The sequence below is a fragment of the Salvelinus namaycush genome, chromosome 39 (genome assembly GCF_016432855.1).
Source record: "Salvelinus namaycush isolate Seneca chromosome 39, SaNama_1.0, whole genome shotgun sequence".
Lineage (NCBI taxonomy): Eukaryota > Metazoa > Chordata > Actinopteri > Salmoniformes > Salmonidae > Salvelinus > Salvelinus namaycush.
Genome location: NC_052345.1, coordinates 5,509,597 through 5,532,414, shown reverse-complemented (window position 1 = coordinate 5,532,414; position 22,818 = coordinate 5,509,597). Strand labels below are relative to the sequence as shown.

The window sequence follows — 22,818 nt, the reverse complement described above, 5'->3', positions numbered from 1 at the left end:
ACGATTTTGATAGCAGGAAACACTAACCCTCTCCATCGTTAACTTACACTACCCCTTGCAGAAGAGTCATGAACATATGTGTGACATGTATCAGTTATTACGGGGAACGCTTGGAAGCTTATCACTCAGTGACATCATTGTGAGACCAAAGTTCAGAAAAATGTCTTTAGAGTTGAGTTACAGTGTGGCACATGTTACCCAACCATGGGACAGAGCACGAGATATACAGAGATCAGTCACTCACTATCTCTATTACACACACACACACACACACACACACACACACACACACACACACACACACACACACACACACACACACACACACACACACACACACACACACACACACACACACACACACACACGTCAAAACTGGCAGAACAATCCAAAGCTTTTTTCGCTCTCCACCGTGGGTGGTAGAGGGGGGGGGGGGGGGGGGGTGTCAGAAAAGGAGACTTTGGATGACTGAGTAGAGTAGAGGGTGTTAGAGTGGCGCCCATGGGAGTCTATCCATTACTTTACCTCCTAAAGGCTCCCTTCCAATGGGCCCAGCTGTTCTAGTCCTTCCTGGGGACCTACTTTGTATACAGGCAACGTGTAGACTAACTGGCGGATAGAAAGTCCTACATTTGTTAGACCCATTGTGCTCTTCAAGTAAAGTAATAACATTCTGAAGGTTCATTCCCAATAGGCTCTTGGTTCAGCAGGCCAGGGTATTTCTGTGCAGCTGTGAACAGGCAGTGGAAGGGGCAGCCCATTGACTACAGGAAGGCCCCCTCACAGTGTTGAGTACTGGGAGTTGTATTAGGTTACCTATTAGTGCCCAATGCCCATCCAGGCACATCCACACACACACACACTCGCATGCAAACACCCCACACACACGCAAACACCCCACAAACATGCAAAGCTGCACAGCTGAAAGCAGCAAGAAGGGGAAAAGATTTCTTCACATTTGATGGATTACATTGCGAGGGTAAAAAACCTCAAGAACAGTTGCGTTGTCTGTCAAAAGCTGAGTGGTTTTGTGTGTCTGATTGTGTGTGTGGGGGCTCCCTGCTGCTACCCGCTTAGCCGAGAGCGGGCTGGTGATGATGGTTTTGGCCTTTAACAGGACTGGGGAAATACAGTGAATGTAGAAACTAGACAGGTTAATGTCTGTTCAGGAAGCACCTGCTTCTCTCTCAGAACATTCCACTCTCTGAGGTCTCCCTCCTTCACTATTGTATCAAACAGCAGTAGCTCTGGCTGAGGAGTTTCGATGGCGGAATATGCATAAGAAACTCAATAGAGATAAATCAGGTCTCCTTATTTTAAAATTCACAGGAAGTCGGATGGAGTTGTAGTGTATCATAGTGGTAAGCGAAATAACGGTGAAACGTGGATAGCCGTGTTATAGGCTAAGTATTTGAAGGCAGTTGAATATCCCACTTAAAGGGCAACTCTACAACTATGTACACAAAGCTAACTTTTATATTTGTGCTCTTCACAGAAGTACCTGTCTCAGCTGGCAGAGGAGAGTCTACTTGGTGCACTAACTGACCCCTCAGCTACAGAGTGACCTCTGACCTATACTCATCATTCGGTACTGTCAAGTTGATATGGTGGACAGTGTTGCGTGTGTGCTACAGACTGAGTGATCTGAGCTTGCCAAGGACTACTCAACGAAGGAGACATGAATAAATGACATATCGGATGGAAGTCACGGTAAAATGCACTGGACCCGGAGAGAAGAGCTATTCTCTGAGAATTGCTTGGACTAAAACTCATTGCTAAAAATCTAATCAAACCAAATGTTATTGGTCACATGCGCCATATACAACAGGTGTAGACTTTACCGTGAAATGCTTACTTACGAGCCCATTCCCAACCATGCAGAGTTAAAAAGAAAGAAAAATCTTTGCTAAAGAAAATAGTAACACAACAAAATAACAATATCGAGGCTATATACAATATAGCAATATGTTTGATTTTGTACATAGCATAAAAATACTGTAGTTTAAAATGGTTCCAGTGTTAATGTACTACATTTGTGAAAATGAAAACCGGTCACCAAAGATTTGTGTTAAAAAGATATTTATCTATCTTTCACCCTTTGATTTATTTGCAGTAGAGAATAAATGTGTTTGTTTTTCATCACAGGAATAAACACAGCCTTCTTTCTAGAAATGATTGTAGAAGTCAGATTCTGTGATATAGTGAACTGAAACTCATCCATATTAGTATTTGTCCTGGTTCTGGTTACATGTTGTTCTATGTAGCTGTACTCCAAATAGTACTACAATCATTTGATTTAACTTTTAATTTGAGTCTGTAAAGTGTTAGGGATATTACATCATGTGTTTTTAGATGCAAAGTGCCTTAGAACATATCTGCCATTGGTAGATGGAGCAGTGTAGAAGTAATCCTCAGGTTGGTTTAATTTGGATGTTGAATTTTGAATGTAAATTTCATTACACAGTGTTTTTGTGTATAACTGGAGGATATGAAGGCCTACACTTGTTATACCTACTGTGTCTGTTCATTGAGACAAAATGGAATACGGTTCCCGACAGACATGGACAAAGACATATCAGTCTGAAAGATATGTAACTTTCAAAATACAGAAATCATCCCTGTATGATGCATTTTGCATCAATTTTGAAAGTTACATATCTTGAAAACTTAAGTGCTGTAAATGCTTTAGTCCCAAAATTCTGACAAGCAGAACATTTTGGGACGATATCAACAATCGACTAATGAAACAAATACCTAAAGATATTTTTTTTTGTGTGGAATTTTCCTTTAAATTGAGATACAGTTTTGTCAAAGTATCGCCATACGTTTTCTTCAGGTTTTCTTCTATTGTGTTTTGTCCCGTATTTGATTTAATTTAAAAATACTTTGACAACTTTGTGAATTGTAAAGTTTGTCACAATCAGGTTCAATATTTTGCAAATGTCTAAATAATTTATACAGTGCCTTTAAACTGTAGAGAAACTTGAACTGGACCATGTGTGTTATTTAAGAGTTACATTAAGTGTTAAGAGTTAAATTAAGTGTGATGTTAAGTCAGTATAATATATTGTCGAGGCAGGGTTTGAAACTTGCTCTCTCTCTCTGTTTTCTACATTGTGATTGTTGCTCCAAGTTTTAAGATTGTGTTTAAGATTTTGTTGAACTTTTCTTATGGTTATTTTCTGATGCAATCATTTGAATAAAAATGTTAAGAGAGAAAGCTGTTTGTGTATCAGTGGCGGAAGCTGAGGGGAGGACGGCTCATAATAATGGCTGGAATGGCACAAATGAATGACATCAAACACATGGAAAACACGCGTTTGATGTATTTCATGCCATTCCACCTATTCCACTCCAGCCATTACCACGAGCCCGTCCTCCCTAATTAAGGTGCCACCAACCTCCTGTGGTGTGTGTGTTACCAATTTACCAATTTACCAATTTTCTCTATTTTCTCACATTGAATAATGGGATGCAAAATAATGCGTTTAGTTTATTAGACAATTTGGAAAGCCAAACACAGTAAAAGACTATGTGCATAAATAAAATCCTTGAGGATGAGAAAAACGGGTACTTTCATGTGCATGGGGCATTGTGAAGTTCTACTGTTTGAGGGGAGCGCCCCCAGATGTTAAGGTAGGATATTACACTTGTCAGACAAAACTAATTGTACAATGATTATTCCTTTTGATAGCACAGACTTTGTCAAGTCAACTGCATTCTTGGACTTGATCATTGACATTACAAATTACAGTCAAATAAGAAAAAAATATACAATAAATTATCTATCTTTGGACAGTTTCCCAGTAACAACTTGCTATGTATAATCGATTGGACTTTTCTCATTTACAGAACACAATGCTATACGTTTTGAAATGGGGAAAAGTAGTCTAGTAGAGATTAGGGAAATCGTGTATTTGTAACGTCCTGACCAGAGTTCTTATGTGTTTTGCTTGTTTAGTGTTGGTCAGGACGTGAGCTGGGTGGGAATTCTATGTTGTGTGTCTAGTTCGTCTGTTTCTGTGTTCAGCCTAATATGGTTCTCAATCAGAGACAGCTGTCAATCGTTGTCCCTGATTGAGAATCATATATAGGTGGCTTGTTTTGTGTTGGGGATTGTGGGTGGTTGTTTCCTGTCTTTGTGTTTTGTCTGCACCAGCTAGGACTGTGACGGTTATTTTGTATAGTGTCTATGTCTAACGTTAGTAGCTTGTGTATTGCACTTTTGTTTCTAGCTTAACGGTCGTTTGTTGTTTTGTATTAGTTTGTCAGTATCTTGTCTTTGTGTTAATTAAATTCATGGAAAATTACCACGCTGCACATTGGTCCTCCGATCCTTCTCTCCTCTCCTCGTCCGAGGAGGAAGAGCTAGACTGCCGTTACAGTATTACTTAAATATCTACAGTACCAGTCAAAAGTTTGGACACATCACTCATTCAAAGGTTTTTCTTTATTTTTACTATTTTCTAATAATAGTGAAGACATCAAAACTATGAAATAACGCATATAGAACCATGTAACCTAAAAAGTGTTAAACAAATCAAAATATATTTTATATTTGAGATTCTTGAGAGTAGCCACCCTTTGCCTTGATGACAGCCTTGCACACTCTTGGCATTCTCTCAACCATTTCAATGAACAGGTGTGCCTTGTTAAAAGTTCATTTGTGGGATTTCTTTCCTTCTTAATGCGCTTGAGACAATCAGTTGTGTTGTGACAAGGTAGGGGTGGTATACAGAAGATAGCCCTATTTGGTAAAAGACCAAGTCCATATTATGGCAAGAACAGCTCAAATAAGCAAAGAGAAACGACAGTCCATCATTACTTTAAGACATGAAGGTCAGTCAATGCAAAACATTTCAAGAACTTTGAAAGTTTCTTCAAGTGCAGTCGCAAAAACCATCAAGCGCTATGATGAAACTGGCTCTCATGAGGACTGCCACAGGAAAGGAAGACCCAGAGTTACCTCTGCTGCAGAGGATAAGTTCATTAGAGTTACCAGCCTCAGAAATTGCAGCCCAAATAAATGCTTCAGAGTTCAAGTAACAAACACATATTAACATCAACTGTTCAGAGGAGACAGTGTGAATCAGGCCTTCATGGTCGAATTGCTGCAAAGAAACGACTACTAAAGGACACCAATAATAAGACGAGACTTGCTTAGACCAAGAAACACAAGCAAATTTGAGTCCAAATTTGATATTTTTGTTTCCAACCTTTGGTTAAATACTTACCTAGTTAAACACTTGTCTACTTAAGTAAAGGTTAAATTAAAAATAAATTTTAAAAAGATGCAGAGTAGGGGAACGGATGATTTCTGCATGTGTGGTTCCCACCGTGAAGCATGGGGGAGGAGGTGTGATTGTGTGGGGGTGCTTTGCTGGGTTGAGATGGTTTGGGATGAGTTGGACCGCAGAGTGAAGGACAAGCTGCCAACAAGTGCTCAGCATATGTAGGAACTCCTTCAAGACTGTTGGAAAAGCATTCAAGGTGAAGCTGGTTGAGAGAATGCCAAGAGTGTGCAAAGCTGTCATAAAGGCAAAGGGTGGCTACTTTGAAGAAACTAAAATATTTTTTGATTTGTTTAAAACTTTTTTGGTTACTACATGGTTCCATATGTGTTATTTCATAGTTTTGATGTCTTCTATTATTCTACAAAGTAGAAAATAGGAAAAATAAAGAAAAACTCTGGAATGAGTAGGTGTGTCCAAACTTTTGACTGGTACTGTATGTTCTTACCCCTGGGCAACATGGGTAAGCTTGGGAAGCTCACTGTAACGCCCAGGGTGTAGTGGAGGAAGAAGTCAGGCGCAGGAAGCAGAGAGTTCAGGGTAGCGCTACTTTTAATGCACCCCAACGGTGAACAGACGCCAACCCAAACAAATGCCCCGAACACGGGGAACTTAAACAGTCCAGCAAACACACGGACAACCGTGACCTACATCCGTGTACACTGAAATAATCCCGCACAACAGCAGGCGGGCCGGCTGGAAAATAAAGCCCAACCAATTAGCCTAACTAAACACAGGTGCAACTAATAAACAGAAAAGGAGGGAAAAGGAATCAGTGGCAACTAGTAGGCCGGTGACGACGAGCGCCGAGCGCCACCCGAACAGGAAGGGGAGCCACCTTCGGTAGGAGTCGTGACACTCACACGGATATTGGTATCCACACACAGTACCTACTTCACCAATTATATTTCAACTCAATACTTCTTGTATTCCCCCAAATATATATATTTTTACATACATGTGCTGTAATTTAAGCTTCAAAATTGCTAAGTTTTATCTCGGCCTCTTGGCGAAATGTGTAGAATTGCAGGATACTTCAGTCGTGCTAGAATCTTGACTAGAACCCAACAATGTTATCATATTACTCCAGTGCTAGCCTCTCTACACTGGCTTCCTGTTAAGGCTAGGGCTGATTTCAAGGTTTTACTGCTAACCTACAAAGCATTACATGGGCTTGCTTCTACCTATCTTTCCGATTTGGTCCTGCCGTACATACCTACACGTACGCTACGGTCACAAGACGCAGGCCTCCTTATTGTCCCTAGAATTTCTAAGCAAACAGCTGGAGGCAGGGCTTTCTGCTATGGAGCTCCATTTTTATGGAATGGTCTACCTATCCATGTGAGAGACGCAGGCTCGGTCTCGACCTTTAAGTCTTTATTGAAGACTCATCTCTTCAGTAGGTCCTATGATTGAGTGTAGTCTGGCCCAGGGGTGTGAAGGTGAACGGAAAGGCACTGGAGTGACGAAGCGCCCTTGCTGTCTCTGCCTGGCCGGTTCTACTCTCTCCACTGGGATTCTCTGCCTCTAACCCTATTACGGGGGCTGAGTCACTGGCTTACTGGTGCTCTTCCATGCCGTCCCTAGGAGGGGTGCGTCACTTGAGTGAGTTGAGTCACTGACGTGATCTTCCTGTCCGGGTTGGCGCCACCCTCGGGTTCGTGCCGTGGGGGAGATCTTCGTGGGCTATACTCAACCTTGTCTCAGGATGGTAAGTTGGTGGTTGAAGTTATCCCTCTAGTGGTGTGGGGGCTGTGCTTTGGCAAAGTGGGTGGGGTTATATCCTGCCTGGTTGGCCCTGTCCGGGGGTATAGTCAGACGGGGCCACAGTGTCTCCCGACCCCTCCTGTATCAGCCTCCAGTAATTATGCTGCAATAGTTTATGTGTCGGAGGGCAAGGGTCAGTCTGTTATATCTGGAGTATTTCTCCTGTCTTATCCTGTGTGAATTTAAGTATGCTCCCTCTAATTCTCTCTCTCTTTCTCTCTCTCTCTTTCTCTTCTCTCTGAGGACATGAGCCCTAGCAACATGCCTCAGGACTACCTGGCCTGATGACCCTTCCTGTCACCCAGTCCACCTGGTCGTGCTACTGCTCCAGTTTCAACTGTTCTGCCTGCTATGGATCCCTGACCTGTTCACGGGACGTGCTACCTTGTCCTGGACCTGCTGATTTCGACTCTCTCTTTCTACCACACCTGCTGTCTTTAACTCTGAATGACCCCCTATGAAAAGCCAACTGACATTTACTCCTGAGTTGCTGACCTGTTGCACCGTGTACAACCACTGTGATTATTATTATTTGACCATGCAGGTCATCTATGAATGTTTGAACATCTTGGCCATATACTGTTATAATCTCCACCCGGCACAGCCAGAAGAGTACTGGCCACCCCTCAGAGCCTGGTTCCTCTCTAGGTTTCTTCCTAGGTTCCTGCCTTTCTAGGGAGTTTTTCCTAGCCACCGTGCTTCTACATCTGCATTGCTTGCTGTTTGGAGTTTTAGGCTGGGTTTCTGTATAGCACTTTGTGACATCGGCTGATGTAAAAAGGGCTTTATAAATACATTTGATTGATATTAGCTTCAAAGCTGCAACAACAAAAACATCTCTCTGCCCCATAACAGAATGTGCAGAATTGCAGGAAATTTGCTTGAAAACTGCTAAATGTACTTTCCGATGACAAGGTATGGGCCTTTAAAATGTTCCTTCCCAGGGCCGAGATTTGGTTCATCCGGCCATGCACTGCCAGTCATAGTACTCCTTGTATGCTATTTTTTTTTTATCTCACTCGAGTTGTGTTCTGATTATGAGGGGGTCCCTGATGAATTTTATATCACAAAAGGGGTCCCAGGCATCAAAGAGTTTGAGAACCCTTGGCCTACACTATAGTGAACAAAATGTTCTAGCTATTTTAGGGTCTAACATTGCACAATTTAGAACTTATGCTTATTTTGTTGGGTTTCAAATACAACAATGAAAGTTATTTGACCTTTTCTCCAAAACAAAAAATGCTTATTATAAGTCGTTATTATAGCACTAGCGTTATAGCAATAGTGTTGAAAGTTTTACAAAAACGTATTGTTGCTACTCTGCAACCCCAACGATAGGGGGCAGCACTACATCATTAGGAAGTCGACCCTACAGAAAATACGAGAAGCCAGGTCTCATCCGGGATTTTGATTGGTGCCCTCTTTACAACACGTTTGCAAGGTCAGCCAATCGGATATCTCAAACACAATTATATGCCAAGTGTTGCTGGGTATACAACATAAAAACAACAGAATTTAAAACCACATCAACGGCAGACACGGTCAGTGATTTTCCTTTGGACACGCAAGAGGTAGACAGCTAATGTATGACATTATGGAGCAGCTCTTCTAAGCCGACGATAAATGATTTTACCTACTGTAATATAGCTGGCTTTGTTGTTGTCGTGCATTTTCCCGTCGCTTGGGACTTGGGCTGCCAAGTGACAACAACCGAGGCAGCCTTCAACTTTGATAATTACAAAGCTAATGACAATAATCAAATTATCCCTGAAATATGAATTGTATATAGAGTGCATCAACTTTAAGCTGTATTTAACGCTTGTTGTTTCATTGCTTACCATTTTTACCGTGTAATATCTCGTCATTGATTTCTGCACAACGATGCGGGCATTGTTTTGCCTGCGTAGTGGTGCGTCGTCGCAGCAGGAGCTTGCGATTGACTGACAAAAGTGATTTGCTGTGCTGCTGTCCAAAAACATTTTGTTGACAGTCTGGAGATTATCAATGCATGAATTAGGTCAGCTGAGGGGGGGCTTGTCTGGACATGTTGACGTGCCAATGAAATGAATACACATCAAAATGAATTGAAACGTTATTTTATCATTTTAGGTGTCTGCATAATTTTTGTTTTATTCGCACGCATTTCCGCTGCTCCAAATCTCAATTTTTAAACAATGGCAACTGACTGCGAGGCATGGCTGAACGCTAACCCCCTTGGTAAGTTATCTTTACCAGTCTAGTCTGTCTGGACTTTTGATGCGGAAGTAGCTCAGTGATTACTGGTGATTCTAACTTGCAGTGACTGCAGCGTTTTCTGTAACCACTGATCATGATTTGTATTCTGCTGGCCTTACATTTTATATAGTCGAGAATAACAGTTTTAAAGTGATAATGCATTATATTATATACACACTATGTTTATAAGACAATTAGTGCATTGTGAACATCAAATGACCTTATAGTTACCCATAACATCTGCAAATGGTGTTTTCTGGTCAATCAGTCAAACTGCCTTCTTACCTTGTCTTTCACCACCTCTTTCACCCCCCGCCAACAGACGCAGACGATCTGAGTGACTCTTTCCTATCGGGAGAAGAGGAGAATGGCATTATCACCAAAAACATCAAGAACGAAATAAATGGGAACTGGATTTCGGCACCTAACAGTATCCACGAGGCCCGTCTCAAAGCCAAAGCGAAGAGGAGGCTGAGGAAGACTTCTTCTAGAGACTCTGGGAGAGGGGACTCGTTTAGCGATAACGGGGACCCCTCCCGGGGTACTAACGGTACCGTACCCCCCACCAGCCCCAAGAGCAAACTGCTGGACAGGAAGTCTCGGGCAGGGAAGGGACGAGGACTTCCAAAGAAAGGTATGGGGAGTTATGTAGATGTTAAAAACATATCATGTTAGATGGAAGGGAAGAGGACTATCAGAGAAAGGAATGGGAAGTGACTATTTATGTGGTTATGTAATGAAGTGTTGTTAACAGGCCTACTTGTGATCACGTGTAGTCACGGCTAGGGAAGGTAAGGCCATTGAAGCCTACCAAAGACCAGTAATGGGATGTTAACATTTCTAGAATAATGTACCTAACAGGTTTAATACTGTTGCTGCATTACTTGATAAGCAACAAGCCCATCATTGCCTACAGAGTTACAATGTCGTGTGTCCAAGTCTTACGTGACCAGAGATCACACCATATTCTTGTTGGCTGGAATCAAGGCTACACATGATCTATTCCCCAAGAGATCTGTCCCTGTCCCTGCCTCTCCAACTGCCAGCCCAGTAATAAACCAATTAGCATGTTAAAAAAAAAAGTCAAGGTGAGGCTGATCTGGTCACACTCACTTATATTAACATAACTCTTATCTCCTTTTGGCATCCATCTGCTGAAGGCTTTCCCCCCCCCCTAGAAGCTTCCACTAGACCTATGACCTTGAAGGTGACTGACTTTGTAGATGATTTGTGGGTGATGTATGATCCTTCCTGGAGTCAAAGAAAGAAAAATAAGATTTAAATCTTATTGCTTATAGAGGCTCCATAATTCAGCACATTATAATATCTGGTCTAAGAGATTTGGATAACTGAAACAAGATTGAGCATTTGTCCAAAGACATGCAAACTAGGCAATAAAGTAACCTAGATAGCAAGAGCATGGTGGTTTGTTGTAGATAACATCACCTCACCTTCCCATGTTGGCCAACATCTCCAACTAGCCTGGCTTGTTTACCAATAACATGAGTGACTCCTTTTAAGTCTTATAGTTGCCTGCATATTAATCTTCAAGGTGATAAGCTATTTACTACTTTGTAATCACCTTGTACATGCATGACGCTTCACCGGTTATGTATAACTGGAGCGGAAGCTGCTTCTCAGCAGAGTCAAAGTACTTGTTCCAAATGGTACCCTATTCTATATATAGTGCACTACTTTTAGCCAGATCCCTATGGGCCCCGATCAAATGTAGTGCACTACATAGGGAATAGGGTGTCATTTGGGATGTAGTCAGAGTAGCTTGCCATACCCCCAGCTGTTTTACCTCTGGTTCCATATTGACTGTGACTTTCAGAGTAAGAGTGCTGATAAAGGATCAGTTTAGCCTTTTTAGATCTTAATGAATATGATTATGTGGAAAGGTGGGAATCTGATTCTAGATCAGTACTCATGTTCTGAGACACCTTTTGAACTGGTTAGTTCGGTTCTTATCTGATAAAATGAAACCGCAGTATCTTTCTTGGCCTTTGATGTCAGTCCCATTGCCAAAATAACATCTTGCAGCACAGTACAGTTAGTTAGTTTCTGATAGAAAGGAACCATCTTGGCACAGATGTATTTCAGTTATGTAACCAAAGAACTGTGCCATGATGTCAATGTAAATGCCTGGGTTTCTGTCCCAAATGGCAACCTATTCACTATAGTAAAGGGAATAGGGTGCCATTTGGAACACAGTCTAGGTCCCGCTGTGGTTTAGGGGCTCCTGTTAAAGTGGTGTAAGGTTTTGGAAGCGTCACAAACTATTCTATGGGTGGAATCTCTCAGGGCAACAAGGGTAATAGGTACATGATGTTCCGGAATCAGCCATGGCACAAACAACATTCTAAAGGGGCAGAGCTATATACAGGAGGAATGTAACACACATACACACACTGGGTGGGACTTATAGCAGGGTGGGGTGTTTAAAACATGTAGCCTTATGTGGTTTATGTCACCAGTTGAGCCTTTAAAGTGCTATACTGTCTGACAACACACACTATATAGGAAGTGTCATATAGAGGAAGTAAGGGGGTATTTTTGTGCTCACCACTTGTTCCTGTCTAGTTATAGGCCCACCATAGTGGTATGGATAAATAAAAGGTCTGTAGGAAGTATGATTTATTTATCTGTACCCCTGTATAGTTAGGCCAATTTCTGTTTGTAGTAATGTTTCATATTGGTTTCCGCAATCAGTAGTATCTCTGTCTGCCTGTGGTATTTTGTGACACTATGACGTCATATTCTGTCTGTCTTTCTGGAGAAAAGCCTTTTGAACTGAAGGTGGTTTTCAGTGTTTCACTTCAGTTGTATTGGAGACATCCTGTCTCAAGCACAGAATGCTGCTGTGTGTGTGCCATGCTGTATATTGTACATGGGGTACTGTTGACCTTCTTTCCTTTGTCAGCACAGTGGTTGTGTGCCGTTCAAATGTAGGCTGCATTGTAATGTCAACCCACTGCAGGTGACCACATCGGCTACTGGTTAGTAGTATGTTTTTGAAAGCTCTGGGGTGACGCAGATCTAGGATCAGCTTGCCTTCCCTAAATCATAAATGCGAAACTGACCCTAAGACCAATGTCTAGGGATGACTTCACCTTAATCTGGGCAATGCATCAATAGTAGCCCCTTTTTTATAACGCACATTGCTGAAGAAAGGCGCATTCTGTGGCTATTTTTATACTGAACAAATATATAAACAACGATTTTACGAAGTTACAGTTCATATAAGGACATCAGTCAATTGAAATGAATCATTAGGCCCTAATCTATGGATTTTACATGACTGGGCAGGGGTGCAGCCATGGGTGGGCCTGGGAGGGCATAGGCACCCTCACTGGGAAGCCAGGCCCAGCCAATCAGAATGAGTTTTATGCTTAAAAAAACAACAACTTTATTACAGACAAATACTACTCAGTTTCATCAGCTGTCCGGGTGGCTGGTGTCAGACGATCCTTTAGGTGAAGAAGCCGGATGTTGAGCTCCTGGGCTGGCATAGTTACACGTGGTCAGCGGTTGTGAGGCCTGTTGGACGTACTGCCAAATTCTCTAAAATGACATTGGAGGCGGTTTATGGTAGAGAAATGAACATTTAATTCTCTGGCAAGAGATCTGGTGGATATTTTTGCAGTCAGCTTCCCAATTGCACGCTCCCTCAACCTGAGACGTCTGTGGCATTCTGTGTGACAACTGCAAATTTTAGAATGGCCTTTTATTGTCCCCAGTACAAGGTGCATCTGTGTAATCAGCTTCTTGTTATGCCACAACTGTCAGGTGGATGGATTATATTGGCAAAGGAGAAATGCTCACTAACAGGGATGTAAGCAAATTTGTGCACACAATTTGGGAGAATATGCTTGATGTGCGTATGGAAACATGGGACCAACACTTTGCATGTTGCTTTTTATATTTATGTTCAGTATATGTGGCTATTTCTATGCTTCCTGTTAAGTTTTGTTTTTGCAGTTGAAAATACAAAATGTTTGGCTATGGAAAAGACACTTAAGTGGTTTAGATGGTACAATGATTCTCTACACTATACTTGCTTGTTTTGTCGCAAACTCTTTTAGCAACCAGGAAATGGCGGCGCGATTTCTGCATATTGCATCTTTAAATCGCACTGCCAGATTATAATGATTTTTTTCGTTTTGCTACAGATGAAAACTATTTTGCACCATGAAACTGTTTCTGTTTTGAAAACATCACAGGCATTGTTCTTGTTCTTTGTCAGGTGGAGCGGGGGGCAAAGGGGTGTGGGGCCCACCTGGAGAAGTGTACGACCTGGAGGAGGTCGACGTCAAAGACCCCAACTATGACGAAGCTCAGGTATTGGACCATTTTATATTGGACCTATGACCATCTGAGTTAGGTACAGTATGGTTAGGATCCTGAGTTTTACCTGCTCATGAGAACTCAGGGCCTTAAGTATGCTATACAAGTATTTTGGTATCCAGTCTTGATCGGCTTCATTGCTCTGCTTTCTGGTGTCTACAGGAGAACTGTGTGTATGAGACGGTGGTTCCTCCGCTGGAGGAGGGGGACTTTGAGAAGACGCTCACTCCCATCGTGCAGGAGTACTTTGAACACGGCGACACCAATGAAGTAGCGGTAGGTTCATTTCAACGGTTGAGTTTTCTGTAGTGCGAACTAGTGCGTCTAGTGTCCTAAACACTGGTGGACCTGCTTCTGCCTTTTGTCTGACTGTAGACAGCTACGTCCTTCAGAATGAACTCTATGTTCTTCTTCTCTGATTTGACCCTATGAGCCCACTCCCTCTTCTTGGCCAATACCTTCTCTCTCTCCCTCCCCATGACTCTCTTTATTCCATCTGACCAAAATCCATCCCCTCTCTCCCCTCGGTAGGAGCTCCTTGGTGAACTCAACCTGGGCTCCATGTCTAGCGGGGTGCCCATGCTGGCTGTGAGCCTGGCCCTGGAGGCTAAGGCCAGCCACAGAGAGCTGACGTCCAGGCTGTTGACGGACCTGTGTGGCCGCGTGCTGAGCCGTAGAGACGTGGAGAGCTCATTTGACAAGTTACTAAGGGAGCTGCCTGACCTGGTGTTGGACACACCTGGAGCCCCTCAGGTAGTGTGTTTGATATCGCGCCGTCTAAGAATAGAAGTGTTTGGTTGTATCTGTGAACATGTCTAATTGACAGTGGAGTTTGCGTGACTTAGCAGGCGCACTGCAGTGTGTGTATGTGGTGTCTTTTATGCTTGTGTTGTGCTTCTGTGTTCTGCATGCAAACCAGAGCCGTGTATCTCAGAACAGAACGCATATGTTCTGTTTGGAAATTCTATATGCGGGTCATAAAATAAGAGATTTACAGTTACAATAGCCTTCTGACCGTTCCTATCGCTACTGTAAAGTCAACAGACGCACTGTTCAAACATGGTATTTATTAGGGATCACCATTAGCTGTTGCCAAGGCAGCAGCTACTCTTCCTGGGGTCCAAACACATTAAGGCACTTATATCACATATAATACAATACATCATATAACATTATTACACCACTACACATCTACAATACACAATGTATAATACCACCCTACAGCAATATTACACCACTACACATCTACAATACACAATGTATAATACCACCCTACAGCAATATTACACCACTACACATCTACAATACACAATGTATAATGCCACCCTACAGCAATATGCGTTTGTCTGTACCTTTGTCTCTTCACAGTCCCCGCGGTTCCAAAGGGTGTATTTTTTACCCGTTTTAAAAAAAAAAAGTCTGATTCTACTGCTTGCATCAGTTACCTGATGTGGAATAGAGTTCCACGTATTCATGGCTCTATGTAGTACTGTGCGCCTCCCATAGTCTGTTCTGGACTTGGGGACTGTGAAAAGACCTCTGGTGGCATCAAATCTTATTTGTCACATGCGCCGAATACAACAGGTATTTCACCTTTTAGTGAAATGCTTACTTATAAGCCCTTAACCAGCAATGCAGTTTACTTTTTTTTTTTAAAGAAGTTTTTTTACTAAAATATGAGTAACCAATTAAAAGTAACAAAAAATGAAAGACCTGTAGTAAAATAACAATAGCGAGGCTATAGACAGGAGGTACCGGTGCAGGGGCACCGGTTAGTCCAGGTATTTTGTACATGTAGTTAGAGTTATTAAAGTGACTGCATAGATAATAATAGAGTAGCAGCAGTGTAATGTCTTGTGGGGTATGCTTTAGAGGTTGACCGATAATTGGAGGACCAAGAAAATCTGATGCCGATTTATTATTTTTTCAATTGCAATAATGACAATTACAACAATACTCAATGAACCCTTTTATTTTAACTTAATATAATAGATTAATTCTATTTAGTCTCAAATAAATAATGAAACATGTTCAATTTGGTTTAAATAATGCAAAAGTGTTAGAGAAGAAAGTAAGTGCAATATGTGCCATGTAAAAAAAGCTAACGTTTAAGTTCCTTGCTCAGAACGTGAACATATGAAAGCTGGTGGTTCAATATTCCCAGTTAAGAAGTTTTAGGTTCTAGTTATTATAGGAATTATGACGCGTTGACTATTTCTCTCTATACCATTTGTATTTCATATACCTTTGACTATTGGATGTTCTAATAGGCACTTTAGTATTGCCAGCCTAATCTCAGGAGTTGATGGGCTTGAAGTCATACAGCACTGTGCATCAAGCATTGCTAAGAGCTGCTGGCAAATGCAGTAAAGTGCTGTTTGAATGAATGCTTATGAGCCTGCTGCTACCTACCACCGCTCAGTCAGACTGCTCTATCAAATCATAGACTTAATTATAATAAACACACAGAAATATGAGCCTTTGGTCATTAATATGGTCAAATCCAGAAACTATCATTTCGACAATGAAATGTTTATTCTTTCAGTGAAATATGGAACTGTTCCGTATTTTATCGAACGGGTGGCAACCCTAAGTCTAAATATTGCTGTTAAATTGCACAACCTTCAATGTTATATCATAATTATGTACAATTCTGGCAAATGATTTCACTGTTCGCAACGAGCCAGGTGGCCCAAACTGCTGCATATACCCTGACTCTGCTTGCACTGAACACAAGAGAAGTGACACAATTTACCTAGTTAATATTGCCTGCTAACATGAATTTCTTAACTAAATATGCAGGTTTAAAAGAATATACTTCTGTGTATTGATTTTAAGAAAAGCATTGATGGTTAGGTACAATTGTGCTTTTTCCGCGAATGCACTTTTGTTAAATCATCAGCCGTTTGGCAAAGTTGAAGTAGGCTGTGATTCGATGATAAATTAACAGGCACCACATTGATTATATGCAACGCAGGACAAGCTAGTTAACTACAAGTTGATGATATTACTAGGTTAACTAGTGATTCTGTGAAGATTGGTTGTTTTTATTATAAGATAAGTTTAATGCTAGCTAGCAACTTACCTTGGCTCCTTGCAGCCACAAGGTCCTTTTGACACTGCACTCGCGTAACAGGTGGTCAGCCTTCCATGCAGTTTCCTCGTGGATTGCAGCCGTGCTGCCCTGTCAAAAGGCTGATTGTTATGAAAACTTGAAATCGGCCCTGATTAATCGGTCGACCTCTAGTATGCATGGGTGTCCGAGCTGTGTGCTAGTAGTTTAGACACCTCAGTCCATTCAGCTTGTCAACACTTCTTACAAAAACAAGCAGTAATGAAGTCAATCTCTCCTCCACTCTCAGCCATGAGATTTACATGCATATAATTAATGTTAGCTCTCCGTGTACATTTAAGGGCCAGCCGTGCTGCCCTGTTCTGAGCCAATTGTCATTTTCCTGTCCCTCTTTGTGGCACCTGACCAGAAGACTGAACAGTAGTCAAGGTGTGACAACTAGGGCCTGTGGGACCTGCCTTGTTGATAGTGTTAAGACTGCAGAGCAGCGCTTTATTATGGACAGACTTCTCCCCATCTTAGCTACTGTTGTATCAATATGTTTTTACCATAACAGTTAATTCATTACAATATTTGGTGAATGATTTGTCCCAGATACAATGCTTTTTTTGGTGTCACTACTGTGTGGGATGTATGTTGTTGTACTGTACCCTGTGTGCATAACAGAACTGGGTTTAAACAGTATTTGAAATGCTTTCAAATACATTTGCTTTAGAGTGCCAGGTGGACAAGGTTTCCACTTTGTGTGTTCCACTGCGCCAGGCAAGCTCAATCAAGCCCAGTTGAAGTATTGTCTCAACCAGCTTCACCTGGAATGCTTTTCCAGCGATCTTGAAGGAGTTCCCACATATGCTGAGTGCTTTTTTGCTGCTTTAATTCACTCTGCAGTCCACCTCATCCCAAACATCTCAATTTGGTTGAGGTCTGGTGATTGTGGAGGCCAGATCATCTGATGCAGTGCTCCATCACTCTCCTTCTTGGTCAAATAGCCCTTACACAGCCTGGAGGTGTGTTTTTGGGTCATTGTCCTGTTGAAAAACAAATGATAGTCCCACTAAGCGCAAACCAGATGGGATGGCGTATTACTGCAGAATGCTGTGGTAGCCATGCTGGTTAAGTGTGCATTGAATTCTAAATAAATCAGACCGTCACCAGCAAAGCACCCCCACACCATAACACCACCTCCTCCATTCTTCACGGTGGGAACCACACATGCAGAGATCATCTGTTCACCTACTCTGTCTCACAAAGACACGGCAGTTGGAACCAAAAATCTCAAATTTGGACTCATCAGACCCAAGGACAGTTTTCCACCGGTCTAATGTGCATTGCTCGTGTTTCTTGGCCCAAGCAAGTATCTTCTTATTGGTGTCCTTTAGTGGTTTCTTTTCAGCAATTTGACCATGAAGGCATAATTCACACAGTCTCCTCTGAACAGTTGATGTGTCTGTTACTGGTAACTCTAATCAACTTATCCTCTGCATCAGAGGTAATTCTGGGTCGTGCTTTCCTGTGGCGGTCCTCATGAGAGCCAGTTTCATCATAGGGCTTAGTTATTTATTTATTTTATATAACTAGGCAAGCCCAGTTAAGAACAAATTCTTATTTACAATGACTGCACTTGAAGAAATGTTAAAAGTTCTTGAACTTTTCTGTATTGGCTGACCTTCATGTCTTAAAGTAATGATGAACTGTTTTGTCTTTGCTTATTTGAGCTGTTCTTGCCATAATATGGACTTGGTATTTTACCAAATAGGGCTATCTTCTGTATCCTACCTTGTCACAACACAACTGATTGGTTCAAAAGCATTAAGAAGGAAAGAAATTCCACAAATGAACTTTTAACAAGGCACATCTGTTAATTGAAATGCATTCAGGTGACTACCTCATGAAGCTGGTTGAGAGAATGCCAAGAGTGTGAAAAGTTGTCAAGGCAAAGGGGGGCTACTTTGCAGAATCTCAAATATAAAATATATTTTGATTTGTTCACCACTTTTTTTTTGTTACTACATGATTCCATATGTGTTATTTCATAGTTTTGATGTCTTCACTATTCTAAATAGTAAAAATATAGAAAACCCTTGAAAAAGTGGTGAACAAATCAAAATATATGCAAACCTTTCACTGGTACTGTATATATTTACTGATAGCCAGGGGCACACTCAGACATAATTGACAAATTAAGCATTTGTGTTTAGTGAGTCCTCCAGATCAGAGGCAGTAGGAATGACCATGTGTTCTCTTGATAAATGTGTGAATTGGACCATTTTCCTGTCCTGCTAAGCATTCAAAATGTAACGAGTACTTTTGGGTGTCGGGGAAAATGTAAAAAGTACATTATTTTCTTTAGGAATGTAGTGGCGTAAAAGTCGTAAAGTATAAAACTAAAGTATTTTTACTTGTGTAAAGTACCTCACTGAATAACACTGTGGTACTGTTTACTGTAGATGAGACTGTCTGTGAAAGAAAGCGATGGTGAGTTTCAGCTCTTTTCTTTCTGTTCTCCCCGTCCACACAGAGCAGACATGCGATCTCTCGCCTCATTGTCTCGGCAGCGCCAGGCACAAAATGCTAGCTCAGCGTAGGAGGCTGATAAAAGGGTTATTTATCATCCCTCTCTCACACTTTCTCTCTCTCACTTCCTGCAAGGCCACCCTCTCTCTGTTCTTCCCCCTGACTGTGCAGTCTCTTTCTCTCTCATTCCTCTCTTTCCAGACTGGTTCTGGTCAGATGAGTTTGGGGCTCTCTTGTCTGCACAGACACAATGGCTTGTTAGCAACAGGCTTTGTCCAGTTTGTCCTGTCCAGAACAGCAAGGCCAGCTCTTTCTCAGGCTTTTTTTTTCTTCTCCCCCGTCACGCTCTCTCTCTCTGACTCATGTCAACAAACACTGCCACTGTCACCTCATCCCAAACAACACAAGTGTTTATGCATCCATCCAGCCTCTGGTCTCTCCATTCACCTACTTTGATGCTAAATGTAGGTGATTTGTTGTTTATTTGCCTCTGCAGTAATTCATTATCAAATGAGGTTATAAAATATGTGTATTGTACTATAATGGTTTATGGCTATGCAGTTACGCTTACATGTGTTCGTGATGCTTCATTTCCAAACGGATTACATGATGCTGCAGTCAAGATATTTCAGGCCCATGGGCATGCTATTTGGCAACAGTTCAGTCTGTCCTCTTTATTTTGATTTCTCTGTTGGCAGAGCTAACTTCCTGTTCTGTCGTTTTGGGTGGACCAGAGAGAACAGTGTTCGAGACCAGTGTGTGTTAACCGTGTTTTCTTTTTGTCTTTCAGCTCGTCGGCCAATTCATTGCCCGGGCTGTCAAAGACAAGATCCTCTCCAAGAGCTACTTAGACGGCTACAAGGGGAGAGTCGACTGTGTCCATGCAAGGTATATGTTGGTGTCATTATTAAACACGAAACGCCTTCTCGCATTTTTATGTGGTATGATCATGGAGCTGTTGAGGGGGATTACAGTATACCCTTATAGGCACAACAGGGTCTGGGAGGCTCACAGAGATGTACAGTACTCCATCGATGATTCAGTTTTCAATTCAATACCAGTTTTTCAACTCTACTGCAAAATTGCCTGCTTCGTGGTAAAATGTGTGGAGTTTCAGGAAATAGGCTTTACAGTGGCAAAATGTTCTCTCCGATGCAGAGGGGGGGCCTTTAAAATGTTCTCTCCGATGCAGAGGGGGGGCCTTTAATGTTCTTTCCCAGGTCTTGAGACTTAGCATGCACTGCAGCAATCATAGTACTTTTTTTTTTATCACACTCTAAAGTTGGAGTTGTGTTCTGATATTGAGGGGGTCCCTGATGAATTTGCTATCATAAAAGGGGTCCCTGGCCCCAAAAAGTTTGGGAACCCCTGGGTTGTTATGTTTAGTGTTTCAGCTTGTAATTTGGTGGGCGTATTCACAGAGACCAATGAGTGAAGCTTTTGGGGGAGTGTCATACATGGATTACAGAATAGTTGGTGGCTTGTCGCTAGGCAGAGCATACGTAATGAAATGTCTTCATTCTATGAATGCATTGAGAGAACTTATGATGGAAATATAATACATCCCGGGGGATGGTTGATGGGAGTTTGGAATGAGAGGGTATAAACCGGGGCAGAAGAATTAATGACCAATGGAAGGATAATTCCATGAAAGAGGTAGAGATTGATGATTGACTGACTTATGACAGGAGAGTGTCCACACTGACTTGTCGCCGTGTGTTTTTCCATATAGGGCGGCCTTGGACCGGGCGGCGGTGCTGTTGAAGATGGGTATGGGCGGCCTGCGCATCGACAACCTCTGGGGAACAGGTGGGGGTCAGAGACCTGTCACCCAGCTCGTCAGCGAGGTGAGACCTGCTCATTTTATAGAGGACGGAATGAGCTGCTTGTCAAGTGTGTGTTCTCTATGCTCTGTCCTTTATGTATGCCAGCTATTTAAATCCTGTCTATGTTCTGTTCTCCAAATTTAAGTTATTGGAATGTAATTTCATTGAGCTTTCACTATGAAAGGGTGAGGTCATCAAGACCTGCTTTAGAGTTTAACTGATGTCTCCAGTGATCACATGATATCGACACGTCCATTACAGCTACTCGGATGTACAAGCCACCCTTCACGTGAATATCTCAGCCGTTGCTGAACTATGGCTTAGTTTCATGTGTTCTTCCTTTTCCCTATCTGTGAGCAGGCCTTTTTGTTGTCATCGATGAGCCTCCGGTGTACAATGGGCATACATTGACTTTGGATATCCCCTTTTCTCTACTTGTATCAGATGACCCTGTTGCTGAAGGAGTATCTTCTGTCTGGAGACAATAAGGAAGCAGAGAGGTGTCTGAGAGAACTGGAGGTACCTCACTTCCACCATGAGTTTGTCTATGAGGTAACTCACGGCCTCCGTTGTCTAGTTTTTCTTTCCCCAGTTTTCATGTTAACTTATCTTTATATGAACGTATTACCTGTAGGTGCATTGGAAATGTACTCACTGTTGGAGGGTTGTTTTGCTTGAGAATATCAGACTGACATACTGAATTTTCCTTAGTTGATTGTAAGAAAAGTTATTCATCTTTTCTTCCTATTATCAATAGGCCATAGTCATGGTCCTGGAATCCAAAGGGGAGAAAACGTTCAAAATGGTTCTGCAGCTGCTGAAGTTTCTGTGGGTGTCCTCCATCATCACTGTGGACCAAATGAGAAGGGTGAGCTTGGGTGCCACCTGGTGGTAACATTATACTACTGCAGTGCATATGGCGCTACCTGGTGATGAAACTATTGTGGTTCGAGGACCAATGTGATATATAATACTTTTTACCTAAAGATCAACTGCATCTCCTTGTTTACCATTGATTTGATCTATAAAATGTTCCACACTTATTTTTTTAAATTGGAATTACATTGAAAGTCACTGTTTACATGATAATTATCTTGTTTGCAGGGATACGAAAGAGTTTACATGGACATAGCTGAAATCAACATCGACGTCCCTCGTGCGTACTTCATCTTGGAGCAGTTTGTCGACAAGAGTTTCAGTGCTGGCTTCATCTGTGAAAAGCTGAGGGATCTTTGTCCTAGTCGGTAAGTATCTTTTTAATTTGCTATTTTTGTTTCTCTCTCTCACACACATCCATGTTTTATGATTGATGGAGATGTACTGATTTTGGCTATTTTCACAGGGGCCGGAAGAGATTTGTGAGCGAGGGGGACGGCGGTCGCTTCAAATTGGAAAGCTACTAAGAAGCCATTTTGTGCCAGAGATGTTCTGCAAAACTGAAGCTACTTTTTACTATGATCCATATGTTACTTATCGTTTTCCTTAACAGTGAAAGAATGTACATTTAAAAAAATTAAAAAAATGCGTGAAGTGGCACTTTGTTCTTTAGTTGAAGAAAAGTTAGACAATACACCCATTTAAGGTGTTTTGAGTATACATGTATAAGCTAAAAACCCAGAAAGTGCCACACCTCAACGAGTCCATGTTGTTTTTAGATTTTCTCTTTATTCCACTGCCACTCCTTTCTTGTTCTAGATGAAAGTGTTTGTACAAGAATGAAACTGGTTTGTTTATAAAGGTTTTTTAATGAATAGGGGGGCAGATC

The 22,818-nt window shown here is 41.8% G+C and overlaps 2 protein-coding genes across 4 annotated transcripts in view; both read left to right on the top strand.

Moving 5' to 3' along the window:
- The window catches only part of rbm20 (RNA binding motif protein 20), a 73,107-nt gene extending 71,543 nt beyond the window's left edge, over window positions 1-1,564 (top strand). The window contains exon 15 of the mRNA XM_038978582.1: window positions 1,496-1,564. Coding sequence (XP_038834510.1) covers window positions 1,496-1,564 — 69 coding nt within the window. The remainder of the gene's footprint in view (window positions 1-1,495) is intronic.
- A 6,917-nt stretch (window positions 1,565-8,481) lies between these two features.
- On the top strand, window positions 8,482-22,596 carry pdcd4b (programmed cell death 4b). 3 transcript variants are annotated; one of them, XM_038979283.1, is made up of 12 exons: window positions 8,482-8,599; window positions 9,168-9,275; window positions 9,616-9,927; window positions 13,540-13,634; window positions 13,803-13,916; window positions 14,172-14,393; window positions 20,018-20,115; window positions 20,960-21,074; window positions 21,498-21,605; window positions 21,811-21,921; window positions 22,158-22,297; window positions 22,396-22,596. In XM_038979283.1, exons 2-12 carry the CDS (start codon window positions 9,233-9,235, stop codon window positions 22,454-22,456), a joined length of 1,419 nt encoding a protein of 472 aa, XP_038835211.1. In that variant the 5' UTR covers window positions 8,482-8,599; window positions 9,168-9,232; the 3' UTR covers window positions 22,457-22,596. The 3 variants fall into 3 exon arrangements, with proteins under 3 accessions (XP_038835211.1, XP_038835210.1, XP_038835212.1); XM_038979282.1 differs by having other exon boundaries at window positions 8,500-8,629; XM_038979284.1 differs by having other exon boundaries at window positions 8,540-8,642.
- The last annotated feature ends 222 nt before the right edge of the window (window positions 22,597-22,818 follow it).